Source organism: Megalops cyprinoides, chromosome 12 (assembly GCF_013368585.1).
Source record: "Megalops cyprinoides isolate fMegCyp1 chromosome 12, fMegCyp1.pri, whole genome shotgun sequence".
Taxonomy (NCBI): domain Eukaryota; kingdom Metazoa; phylum Chordata; class Actinopteri; order Elopiformes; family Megalopidae; genus Megalops; species Megalops cyprinoides.
This window is the reverse complement of record NC_050594.1, coordinates 28,473,152-28,486,213: the sequence shown is the minus strand read 5'-3', so window position 1 is coordinate 28,486,213 and position 13,062 is coordinate 28,473,152. Positions and strand designations below refer to the sequence as shown.

General features: G+C 50.3%; 1 protein-coding gene across 1 annotated transcript in view; it reads left to right on the top strand.

The window, feature by feature from the left end:
- The window catches only part of kif26ab (kinesin family member 26Ab), a 99,623-nt gene that overhangs the window by 50,296 nt on the left and 36,265 nt on the right, over positions 1-13,062 (top strand). Inside the window, exon 4 of the mRNA XM_036542747.1 lies at positions 3,739-3,917. Within this exon, the coding sequence (XP_036398640.1) occupies positions 3,739-3,917 (179 nt within the window). The remainder of the gene's footprint in view (positions 1-3,738; positions 3,918-13,062) is intronic.

Sequence of the window (13,062 nt, the reverse complement as noted above, 5' to 3'; positions counted from 1 at the left end):
AATCATCATTTGGGGCTTTTCCTCTGAGGAATTCCTGTTTCCCCTGGTTCGGCTCTGGCTGCGGCCATTGGTTCCGTTCTCTGGCTGAAGTGATTTGTTTGGAGCTTGCTGTGCTTAGGAGCATGTCCGTCTGCCCGGGCTGTGTCTACTGACGCCTGAGCTCAACCGTTGCCCCGCTGTTTGAGGCAGCACACTGAAACTTGGCAGCATTAGCTTTGTGCTAGTGTTAGCCCTGCTCTGGACACAATAAGGGCAGAGGCAAGTTCCACACTGCTGTATTTGTCTGCTTTGGTGATATCACCCTCCCTGGGGAATTTCTCATGTCACTGCACACCTCAGAACATTCAAGAACATTTTGCTGTCTGCCTCCAGACCCTCTCTTTTATTTTCAGCTGCCCACAGACATCCGCCCTCAGCTGCGGCAAGACAGCGACATATTAACTCCGCTGAACCACAACAGCCCGGTGCACACAGAGAGCAAAGGTTGCCTGGGAGCCCCACTATGTACCAGCTCTAAGTAGCGCTGCCCTTTTGACTGTCAAGAGCTCTGTGGTGGGGGGGAGGACACCCCTTTGGCCTGTGATTGTGCGGAGCCGTGGGGGGAGCGGTGCTGTCTGCGGCCCCCTTTCTCTCTGAGAAACAGACGGAGACGGAGGGGACATGGGCTGGAGCCCGGGCTCATTACCGGCACTAAGCCCTGTGGACCCTCGGCCCTGACGCGGCCTAATTACCTGACAGGGGATTCGCCAAGCTCTCTCCCCACCCGGGGTCAGCACGTCCCGGGCACTTAAAGAGCAAGTTGCCTTAAGAACTTAAGTCCTCCCTCTCCCTGGAGGGGAGGGATCTGACAGGCCGGCTTCCCGTTCTCCATGCGCCTGCCTCTGCAGTCTGTTAACCAGCTGCCTGGGAGGAGCAGGCCCAGTGCCCAGCCCGGTGCACATTTTCCCTCTGACAGCTTGCCTCTCCTGCTTTCAGCCTGCAGCCACTTGATTAGAACCTGACACCGCTCTGACTCTGGGACTCTGGTGTGATGCGTTATCTAGATAGTCTCCCACGAAGCCAGTAAAGGTATTATTGTGGATTACATTGAAGTGATGTATATGCATACCTTCACGGCCTGTGCTGAGTGACTCGCATGTCACAGAGCCGGCATGACCCCTGCTATTCCACGCGGATGGATGCAGGGGGTGGGGGTTGGGGGGGGGGTTCTCTCAGTTCATTTCTGTGTGAGTCCCACCTCTCCATTAAGCACTTACAAAATCACAACCGTGAAACGAAAAACCGGCTCACCATCTCCAAATTTCTGTCTTTCCGTGTTGGGATTATTTTCTTTCCCTGAAATGTGGAGCTGAAATCAAAACACGCCGTTGTGTTTGACTTCGCACGTCTTTGTGCTTTAGCTTGAGCCAAGGTTAATGTAAGGCTAAATAGGAAACAGACAAGCTGGAAGTCACACTCAGGAAAAAGCCCTTCTTTAAAGTTAACCGGCCGGCTTTAGGGAAGCCTCTGGGAGCGTAAAAAATCAACATGTCTGTGTCACACATGAAAAGCCAGATTTTGTAATGAAACTGTTGTGTGTGCACTTTCATAAGTGGGTTATGCGGCTGCAGTTTAACACACGGAGCTCATATGTTACGCTGCATTAAGTAGGTCAGCCATCAAGTTCCATCAGCGGAAAATTTAAACTCGTGGGGAATGGTGATGTTACTTTGGTAACTAAACTTTGAACATAAATGCAGTAGATATGTTGAGTAACCTGAGAACTTTGATATGATTTTTACTGTCAAACGACACACAGCATTTTTAAATTAAGACCATCAGCCCTGAGATGTGTACATTACTGTGTTATCGGGGTATGGACAAAGTTCACTGTTTGTGTTCTTTTCCATACAAGCTGTCATGTTTGTGCCAATAAACAACCTTTGACATGTTCTGATCAGGGACTCAGCCTCGCCTGACCCTTTAGATGTGGGGAGCAACCTTAAAAATAATGAAAGCCAAAGCAATTCTGGGAAGCATCAGAATAGCAACATAAAGAAACATCTCATTTTATGAACAGGAAAAACATGCCTCATCTCTCACAAGTGTGGAGTTACAGCTTTGATATTCCTCTGGCTAACAAGAGAGTTTGCGTTTGTGCTAGTCATTATACTCTCTGTGTAATCAGTTCGCCGTTCCTGACTCGAAGATTATGGTAATAAGACAGTTATTTTGCCAGGAATAATAAAACAGGTGATCAGTCAGAGCTGGAGTATGTATGACTCCCCAGTGACACGTGAGAGAGAGAGAGAGAGAGAGAGAGAGAGAGAGAGAGAAAAACATTGATTCTTTTTTATTCTGTCCAAAGAATCCCTCAGCCACTGTGCTTAGGGTTTTTTTTTGTCTTTTATCGGTGCCATATATTTACACAAAGATGTGGGTGTCATTTACTGTCGTAAAGGGATGGAGCGGGCTTGCCGCAGCAATAAAAGATGTAGAGTGACACACTAATTCAGAATTAATTATGGAGCGAGCGGTGAAGGACTGCAGCACTTGTTCTGCCCTCGCTGGTGTGTTTTAGCTGCAGACGCTGATGAGATGCCTCTCGGTAATCCTGTTAGCCTGTTAATGCACATTCAGCCCAGTCCATTCAGTTGCTGAATAATCAGCCTGGCCAGTGGCTCAGTGGCTGGGATCGAGGTAAACCAGTGACCAGCTTCCTGTCAGGCTCATTAGCATGGAAGAGCGTGGATGTGGAAGGCTGGAAGGAGGGTTCATTTTGACAGACAGCTGTACGGCCTCACGTGAGCCAGCATGGTGATGAGGAGGGCTGGCTCGGTACCAAGCCTTGCATGCTGTCTAAATGCCAGGTGAGGACACCGGCTTTAGACACTCCCCCGAGACCTCTGAGAATAGAGTTTGCTCGGCAGTGAAAGATTCAGGCCGAGCAGGCAGAAACGGGCGTGAGGCAGAAACAATAGCGTGAATTGTAAAGGCTGAATCTCAGCCTGCATGATTGGCCACTCTTCGTTGCTATGGCGAGGCCTGTCAGTGGCTGTGTGCCGCGGTCAGGCAGGGTGAGGACAGTAGAAAAACCTCTCTGATGAGTGGAGTGTGCAGGAGGCAGGCAGGCACCTGTGTGAGGAGCAGCTTTCGCAGGGACATTGCTGCTGGGTTTTCATGCCCACCAGCCTGTCAAGAGCCAGTGTCGTTTCTCTGCCTGAGAGCTGCTGGAGCTGGCGCCTCGGGCCTCCCTGACTCAGAGCCCTGTAGCAGCACACCATCGCTCGCGGTCATTTCTGCCCTCGGGGCCACAGGACGCAGAGCTCCAACCTTCTGCCTGCCTGACCTATAGACCCGCTGCATGGCCCAGCTGCTCCCAGCCGGCTGTTCATCTGAGCCCCCCGCATGTCGTCACAGGGGAACGGATAGGAGGGGGCCATCAAACCCACACATTAGTAAAGGCTTTTATAATGCAGTTGCACCTAATTTTCATTTTACTGGATTTTATCCTTCCCTCTCAGAATGTCAGCGGGGGAGAATAGTGCAGGTATTTGGGAAATGGGCTCCTTGACCTACCATACTGAGAGTGCATCCAGGCATAGGGCACTGATATGGACTCAGAGGGGCGAGAGTCCGGCAGATGCCTGTCCATCTGTGGAGATTAGTTGGTAAATGTGCTGGAAGAGAGGTGCGAGTATAATTTAATTCCTGAGGCCCGTTGGCTCAACACACTCACCCCCCCTTGTTTCCCGGCAGACTCAGGGCTTGACGGCCGAAGCGGAGTGGGAGAGCGTGACCCCCGAGGCCTCCGTCGCGGGTGCAAGCAGCTGCCCGCCGCCCGCCCTCCAGGGCAGCCCGGTCCATCCGGTGCAGGCCACGGCCAGCCCCCCTGCTCCGTCCCACGGCACGTCTGCCGCGGCCTCCTTCTTCATCAGGTAAGCAGGGCTGCTGGCCCCCGGTGTGTCACCTGACCTCCCCTACAGACCCCCCGGCTCAGCACGATCAGTGAGAGCGTGTGCCGGGGGAGCGACATGATGAATTTGCATTTTGCTTCATTCTTTTGCCTATCCTCAGTCCTGTCCTGTCAGCATCATTGAGCATCTCCTAACCTTCCCCGGGCTCTGAGTTGCCCCTGGCCATGCCGTATCTCTGGGGTTTTCTTTTCTTCAGCTGGGATTGTAGGTCGCTGATGATATCCCTTCCTAATATGGTAAAATGCCATTGATGTATGCCTGGACTGGCCGGTTTGAAATGGTATCACAGTCGAAAGCCTTCTTTCTGCAGGAGAATGCTGTATATAATAGATTGGTGCCTAAGGGAAGCTGGGTAATACTGATGCATTGGATACTATCAGAGTCAGATAGGGGCATTGGGAGTCCTTATGGGGTGAGACTTGGCTTACCCAATGGAGTCCCCTCGCCAAGTCTGATGGGGCCGGGAGAGACAAAATCAAATGTAAGGAACATCAGAGGTAAGAGGACGGCAGACGGGGGCAGCAGGATCTGTGGACATGTCACTTCCTGTGCGAGAGCAGCCGGGTCGAGCTTAAACAGTGAGGGGTGACCCAGTCAAGGGCAGGGTTAATTTTATCACATAATTTTACTTTAGTTGTGTTTGCTTTGGATGTGCTCTTAAAAAGAAGAGCGTTTTGGGAGAGCTTTCTCAGAGGAAATCGAGGAAATCGCGGCTTGGTTTTTTTCACCCAGCGCAGCCTTTTGGGAAGGGAGGTGAGGCGACGGAAATGATCAGAGGGTCCCGCCTTGCGTTTCATCCCCAGATATTTCTCTGCCAAAGAATTTTTTGTTTTGCTGGGTTCAGAAAAACACGATGACCCCTGCGTCAACTTCAAACAGCCTGAAATTCTTCACATATAGCAGGGTGAAGGTGCACAGACAGAAAACATTTGTTACAAGGCAAAATTATTATCATTACCATTCATCAGTCTTGTAGTTGTGGACTTGCACTCAGGCACCAATATCAGGCAATGCCTTTCCACATCCATCGGCTGTATGTTTTGATGGAGCGGAGCCCAGATAATATTGTTCATTATGGATGGTTTTTCCGGTTAATCCAAACCTCGGGGTGCAGTCCAGCATTGTTCTCAGACCGCCCTTTTTCAGCTGTTTTTAAACAAATTCCTCTTGCTCACGGAAACCCACTGGTGCACAATCCGCAAAGCAAAAGGGCTGAAGAGCATCGTATCCGAACTCCGTGTTTTGGGAGTTGTAGGAATCTCATTAATGCTAAGCATCCAGTTTTATTCCTCTAAAGAAATAATTAGTTGGGAAGAGAGGAAACAGTGAGGACCCTGGATATTTGACAAGAATATCCAAACCATGGCTCCTCCCTTCTGGAGCCTGATCTGCTCCTGAGACACTTGTTTGACATTCAGCACGCTTGCTCAAGCAGCGCACCAGACCCAAATATCAAATGTTAATTAGAATGTAATTAGATAGCTGCGGAATGGAAAGTGCAAAATATGTTGATCGTTTACAGAGAGCATGTTTGTTTAATTTAGCTGTCTTTCCTTTTCACTTTGGAAAAAAAAAAAGTTCATTCATTTAAATTACATTGTATTTTGATGGCTCCATTTGAAACCTTCCATTCACAGCATGCACATACACAAAAACACACACATACACACACACACACACACACACTTGAATGCGTGTACTGACACGCGCAATTGCTCCTATTGGCTCATGCCACTATTTGCTGCTGTTTGTCACATTCCCATTCCAGAGAGAGGCTGTTAATCGTAGGATCACTGCACAGGCCTCCCTCTGTCCCCAGCCGAGGGGAGCTCAGCCTTGTCTGCCCTCCGTAAACTGAAGTTCAGCTGCGGACACATATCTGCTTGGGACATATTCTCTAAAGAGTGCGCCCTGACCTGGAGGAGTGGTCTCCTGACCCAGGCTGTGTGTCCCCAATTCCTCTCTCTCTGCCTCCTGTCTGTCCTGCTGGCTCAATGCTTCTGCTGGCTCTCCTCATAATCCGAACTTCACTGTCAGGTCAGAAATAGACCACTTGGTCTGCGTTCAAATGTATTAAGCAGTGAGCCAAATGTATTAAGCAACGAGCCAAAGCAATTTAGATAAACAGATATCATTTTGGTGGGAAGTTGTTTTGCAGTCTTAAACAAGGATGATGAGCTGAATTGATGGAGACAAAAATCTGATTCCTGCTGGTGCATGTTTCGCTCTGCGCCTGAATGCCTCAAATCATTGTGCATACCTCAAACCCCTCTGTCATTATGGATAACCACTGTCTTTCAGTGGGGTGTCCTGCATAATGCACATCATTCTGATTTCTGCTGGGTATGTCGAAGCAAATTAGCTGCTGATTTAGCCTTCAGCGCTGGAGTATCTGGCCCACCCCTCACGCCCGTCGCAGTCCCCATGTTTTGTCCACATGAACTCGAGTGTGCCGAAACAAAGCCTGCTCCTGGTCGATAGCGAGCAATTGGCCATTAGACTGACCGTGAAATAGCCCGCTGGTAATTGAGGTGAGCGAAAGGCCAGGGTCTTATCGGTGTGCGTGTGCATGTGTTTTGGGATGGGGAGGGGTGGGGGGGGGGGGTTGGCGTGAGTGCTGCCTGCTAGCGCTCTGAGCGCTGATTGCTCTGTGACTGGGCATATGATTAGCGTATTGACACTGAGCCCTTAATGAAAACAGGCAGGACAAACAGAAGTGTCCCGCTGCTAAATGACTAATGCCTTTCAGCCCCCGCGCATTCTGCAGGCCAATTAACACCTGCAGATTGGGCCCAGGTATATTGATTCACCTCCCAGCACACAGATGCACACGGGGCATCGGCCAGCCAGGAGGAGTAGGACGGGGAACGATTCTGCAGCTCTGGCCCCTACGTGTTCGTCTGTTGGGAGAAGAATAACCCAGAAACACACAGAGTATTCCTGGCAGTTTAATCCATCACTGGAAGGTGTGCTAGACTGGAGGGGAAAGACACTGAACAAGATGAAACCTCCTAGCACACAGAGCATGGGCCAGCCAGGAGGAGTAGGACGGGGAGCGGATCTGCAGCTCTGGACCCTGTGTGTTTGTCTTTTAGGGGAAGAATAACCCAGAAACACACAGAGTATTCCTGGCAGTTTAATCCATCACTGGAAGGTGTGCTGTAGGGGATGGGACAGACACAGTGAGGCAGATGAAACGGAGTGGGATTTGTGGTGTCTGGAGCGGGGCGTGGGCGGGCCGAGGGGACAGCTGTTTGAAGGAATGTGCCTGGAGAGCGGAGGAGGAAATGGCTTTATGGCCGCGAGCCTCCGCAGCCCCCGACCAGGTGAGCCCGCTTAATGACGGCTTTGCGGCCGCGGCGGAGCGGCGCGGTCTCGCCCGCCAAGGCCAGCGCTTTGTGTGGAATATAAAGCGCCCTGCGTCAGGGCCATGGAAAGTAACCATAGAAACATGCTTTTCAATGCCTGCACACGGTCGCGTGGTCCTCCGTGTGCAGGATGGCATTACAAAGATTTCCCAGTGTGTTTCTTTTTTTTTGTGAGTCAGATGAGTTGGCGTTGCATTTATTTTGTAATGTAGGCTTCTCTGTCTGTCTTTACAGTTTTCAATTTAGAATAAATTTTCCATGAATTATTGTAAAATTATTTCCCAGCAAATCGTGTCTGTTAGTTACAATGTGTACCACAACAGTAATGTCTGAGTCATGCATGAAAGTGGTTAGCCCTGAAGTTGCCTACAGGGCTTTTACACCAGGGTGTGATTCTTGCTTAAGTTGTTTTCTATTCAGCTAATAGTGTTTTACACTCTGCCCCTGCTCTTAGCATGTGAATTTCACACCATTATACAATGAATGGCCCAGCTTGATTTCTGCCACTTTGATATTAAGTGCTAACACCCTGCATAACTTGAGGTCCACCAGTACTCCTGGACCAACCCGCAGACTTGCCCCATCTTTGGTCTGGACGCACAATGCAGCAAAGGCAGCTGTCATAAATGAGAATGGGTTGCGACAGGCTAGCTCAGGTTTAGGAGCTGCGTAAGGCTTCAAAGGGAAACTTCTCATGAATCCTAATAGCAGCAGCCCACACCTATTCATGCCCTGCATGTGTGAATGGCCTGGGGATTGGCTGATGGGTCCCGGACTTCCTGTGTGAGCAGGGGGGGGGGGGGGGGGGGGTGATGCAGTGGGTGGGATGGTGGCTGTAGGGGTGACTTGCGCTCACTCACTCACTCACCCAGTCGCTCAGTCACACCATGCTTGGAGATAACACCATCTGGGCCCCGCAAGTCTGACAGAGGGAGAGAGCGAGAGATCAGGGACAAGCCAGGCGAATCATCCACCCGGGCTGGCAGAGTTTTGAGTGGCAGCTGTAATCCTCGTCAGTAACAAATTGGCCAAAGCGATTAATGCTGAGTGGAGGGAGAAGCTGTGGGCGGCCGGGCGGCGCTGTGCGGGGCTGTGCTGTGCTGCTGGGGGATAAAGAGAAGAGCGTTAGGCACAGTGGGCTCAGTGCGTTCTGACAGAGAGGGTGGGCGGACTCAGAGCCAGGCTCCAGACCGCCAGTGGGACAGCACATTCGGAGGGGACCGTCAGGGGCATCACCATGGGGCTCAAGTAAGTGGAACACACCGCCACAAGCTCACCTACCAGAGAGATGGGACGTAGCGCAGTATGCTGTTGTATGCTGTTTCCCAGAGTTTTGAGTCTGATCTCTGTTTGGTAAAAAGCGGTTAGGTCATACTGATTTTCTCTGCAGTTGTGCTTCTTGGAGTTCTGTTGCAGCCAGTAGGGAGCTGTGAGCAAAGTGTTCTTTAGAAGAGAATGTGATTGACATCTGAGGTAAGCCTTCATTCTGCTTTTAGGAAAAGTTTCCAGGAGCTCAGATGTTCAAGGGAGATTTTTGCACTAGCACAACCTGACATGCAGGTCTGATTTTCTGAATCGATTTTCTGAAGTTTGAAGGTTTTTTTTTGATCACTTTCTTTTTAAAACTTTCTAACTGCGTATCTGCCTGGTCTTAAAGTAAAGACCTTTGAGCCCCTCTGTTGATAAACACAAGCAATAGGTTTAGTTTCTGTTTGGCCTGATGAATACTTTCGTCGTTCTTTGTTTGTCTGATACTTTGGCAGCTGGCATTTTCACATAAGGCCGTCAGCCTCCCCATGTTTAATGTGAGCAGGGAGCAGCAGCTGAGATTGTGGAATTGGTTTACATTGCAGGCAGAGATAAGCCCAGGTGTTAAAAGCTATCAGTAGCCTGTCGAGCATCATCAGTGTGGAGGTGTTGGTGGAGCCACCTCTCTGCTCCGGTGCCCCAGGGAGAGAACTCGATCCCCTCCTCTCCCTTGGGACTATTGTGTGACTTTCACGGCCAGATGGATGGCCTCACAAGTCCCCTGCCCCCTGCTGCTCTCAAGTAATGGGTGTTAATGGGGACACTGGTTCCAACTTCGGTCTGTCCCTACATCTACCAGCCTCTCTTAACATTCTTAACACCATCCAAAGGAACACGTAGAATGTTTTAACTCCTTGTTGTCCAATGTCTCAAAGTCTACAGAAACTGTTGCTTCTTTAAATTCCCCGCTATCCTGTTTTTTTATTTTAAGCAGAAGCGCAGGCCCCATGTGTCCTGCTGTGGTTGGGTAAATGGGTCAGATGACACTGGCTCATCAGAGCCCACCGGCTGACAGAGTCCCCTGCTGATTGGGAGCGGGGTGCGGCTCTGTCGGTCCCCAGCCAGGTCCGTCTCTCAGGGGGGACCGTGTCAGCATATGACGCGGAAATGCCCAGGGTGCTGATCTGAAGGCCGCTGTTGTGACGTCCCCTCGCCAGAGCGCTTGTGCATGTCGGGTCGGATTGTAAACAAGTTCTCTGAGCCAGACCTGCACTGACACTTTCTGAGCCACGGATCTGTTGGGGAGGGGTGGGTGGGATGGGGGGGCGGTGTTGGTGGTGGGCGTTAGGTGGTGTATGTGGTGTCATGAAAGATAACTGCTGACTCAGGTCTGTGTTAACACCCCACTCTAGAGCGGAGGGAAGGAACGGGGGCGATCGAACAGATCCTTTTTCTGGAGAACAAAGGGAGGGATGTTGTCAATCAGGTGGCGGGAGTTGTCTTTCCTGTGTGCTTTGTCACCTGATGCAGCAGCATCTTTGTTGTCAATTGAGTGGCGGTGTGCTGGAGGGGGTTCTGCAGGAGGTGGGGGGTGGAGGGGAGGATGTCCGTGGGCAGCAGGAGCTCCGTATCTCCATGTAATTGCCCCCATCACTCTTTCCCTGCAGTAGCTCTCCCATTCATATTGAAAACAGTACAAATGTAGGAGCGCCAGGGCCCTGCTGGGATGTATTGATCGGGGGGCAAGTGTCGAGTGTCCGTGGGCATGCACCAGTCGAAGGGCAGCCTGGTGTCCCTGCAGCCTCTGCGTAATGGCCACACATACGCCTCGCATGTTTGACCCAGATCAGGTGTTTTAGAGGGACGTGGCTCTTGCATGTTAAATGCCACTCCATTTGTGCTTAATTCTAATCCCCTCGTCTGCATTGCATGTAAACATGCAGGATTACTAGGCGAGCCAAGACAGACACTTCATATGTCCACAGGCTGGGGGGCTGACAGCCTTGCAGCTTTGCAGCGCACTCGGCATTTAGATTTGATTTGTCCGGCAGCCACCTCCTGTGAGGGGAGTTCACTGCAAGGACTCAGCCCCTGTGGCATGGGTTTCTGGGAGTGGGGAGCGAGCGAGCGAGCGGGTGATAGAGAGCGAGCATCACTATAGGGGTCTATAACGGAGCTCTCAGGGATGCAGAGATAAAAAAGCGTAGCTCTGTCTGCCTGTAGGTGAGTGGGAGCCCCTGATGGCTTTGATGTGCATCCAGGTCTGCGAGGCATTGAGGAACCTCAGCTGCCCCGAGTGCAGGGGGATTGATGATGGCCTCAGAACGCAGGACAAAACATGGCCACTTATACTGCAATCGAGACCCCCCAGCCCCTGATCGTAAATACGTCAAGGCCTCTTGAAGTGGCGTGTACCTGGAAGTGTCCCGGTGATTTTTATTATATGTCAGAGGCCATTAAATTAAGTTAGTGCTGACTAGGTGTGTTTAAGCGCATGTAGAATGAATTTCACCTGCAGTGTGTTTGGGCATGCTGTAATGCTCATTATAGATTGCTTTCCATTCGCTTGTCATTGACAATTTCTCATTAGTTTCGCTGTGCAGTGTAACACAAGAAACTGCAGCAACGGTAAGATTCCTTCAGCCAGGCGCTTGCATGTTAATTATTGATGATTTACTTGTTCACTCAAGCTCACAGCTCTGTGCCTCTGTGCAGAGTCGTTTAAAATATTCTTGGCACACTGGCCTAAAAATGGTGCCTGTAGCCTATCTTTGCTGTGTTAAAGAAATGTGAGCCCATATTGCTGTCCAGCATACGGGAATTTTGGTAAGAATGGAGGCAAAGATGTCTCTTTTTATGATTAAAAACCTGAAGCATACTTCCTCACCTCATCCTCTTAATTTGAATACGTGTAAGACTTCATGATAATACCAGGCTAAATGAAATGGACCCATGAGCACTTGACAATCTTCCACACCATTGTCCTCCCGCAGCTGCGGCTGCAGCCCTGACCTCCAGGAGCTCCAGGTTCCTTTATTTCCCCTGCTCCCTCCCATGAATCAATCTGGCACATGACTGCGAGGACCCTGTCCCCGCACGCTGTGCCTGTCAGATCACGCCAGCCAGCCCTCGCCTTTACACAACAAATGAATAGCTAATTGCTGCTTTGGTCTAATTAGTCGGAATCGGGCGAGTTGATTTCCCAAACCGATAGCTTCATTTCAGAATCCGCTCGTACTCTCCCAGCCCCTGTGCTCTGTGTACATTTTTCTTCTAATTATTCCCCCCTATGGTTGTCAATACGTATCCGCCAAGTTTTACTGACCAGGTTCAAATTACCGCAGAGGATAGCGATGTTGTCAGAGCTGCCAGTTAAGTGTTTACCTAATCACCGGTCGAATGAATTCCCGGCAACCAGCTCCTTCTTCTTTCTTTACTGGCTTAGTGCCCTGGTGCGAGCCGCGGTGCCGAGCTTGTTTGAATTGCAGTGGAGCTGGATGCTGTTGGATGGCATTTCCATCCGGCTGTTGACTAAGTTGTTCCCCTTCCGCCGAGGGTGTCCTCTTGGATTAATTTGGTTCCGCCTGTTGTAGTGGAAAGCCCGCAACCGTGGGCGAGTCCAATTATGCAAGTGGGTACTCCTCTGAGCTGTGAGAGAGATCCGTGCGGGGGCTGCCATGTGGGTGACGCTGGCTCTGACTCAAGGCAGGAGAGAGAGCAGGAAGATTAAAGCACTGGCGGTTATGTGTTTTTGTTTGCATCCGTTGAACGCAGTTTGAGTGGAAGGGTGTGGTGTACGTATGGTAATGAGTTCTGACCCTGTACATTAGAACTCACCGCACAGCTCTGGGAATCCCATTATTTGATTCCCGACTGTGTGTTTGTTAGTATGTGTGATTGCCTGTATGTGTGTCTGAAAGACAGAAGGAGGGAGACATAGAACCTGTGTTTGTTTGTGTGTTAAAAGCTGTAACATAAAATCAGATTGTAAGAGTCTGCTGACCCGAATAGCAGAAAAGTCAGTGACCTCAGAGAAATTGCTTCCACAGCAGTCATATTTAGTTTTATATGTCTGTTGGATTCTAGATTAAAAATGTTTTTCAGGATGGGTTATCAAATCAGCTTTAGGAGCTTTTGTCTGGGATGATAATTTTGTGCTTTTCTGTCATTTTTCTGCCCTCCTACAAACTCCTCTGAGAAGTCCAAATCGCTCATCGTTCACATCATCCCCTCATCCATCATACCTCCACAGATATCGATGGGATTTTGGCACGGCCCAGGGTATTGATCGGGATCACTTGGTGTTTAGTAATGAGTAAAGGTCAAAGGTCGGCAGACTCCACATTGCGGTGAACGGCAAGACACATCATCGCTCGCTTGTGCTTTTTCCATTGGCCTCTGCAGAGTCTCTCGGAGCAACGGACCCTTGTTTTCATTCCCACCATGCACGGCAGGTCACAGCATCCATCTGTTACTGATGCTGCCTGAGA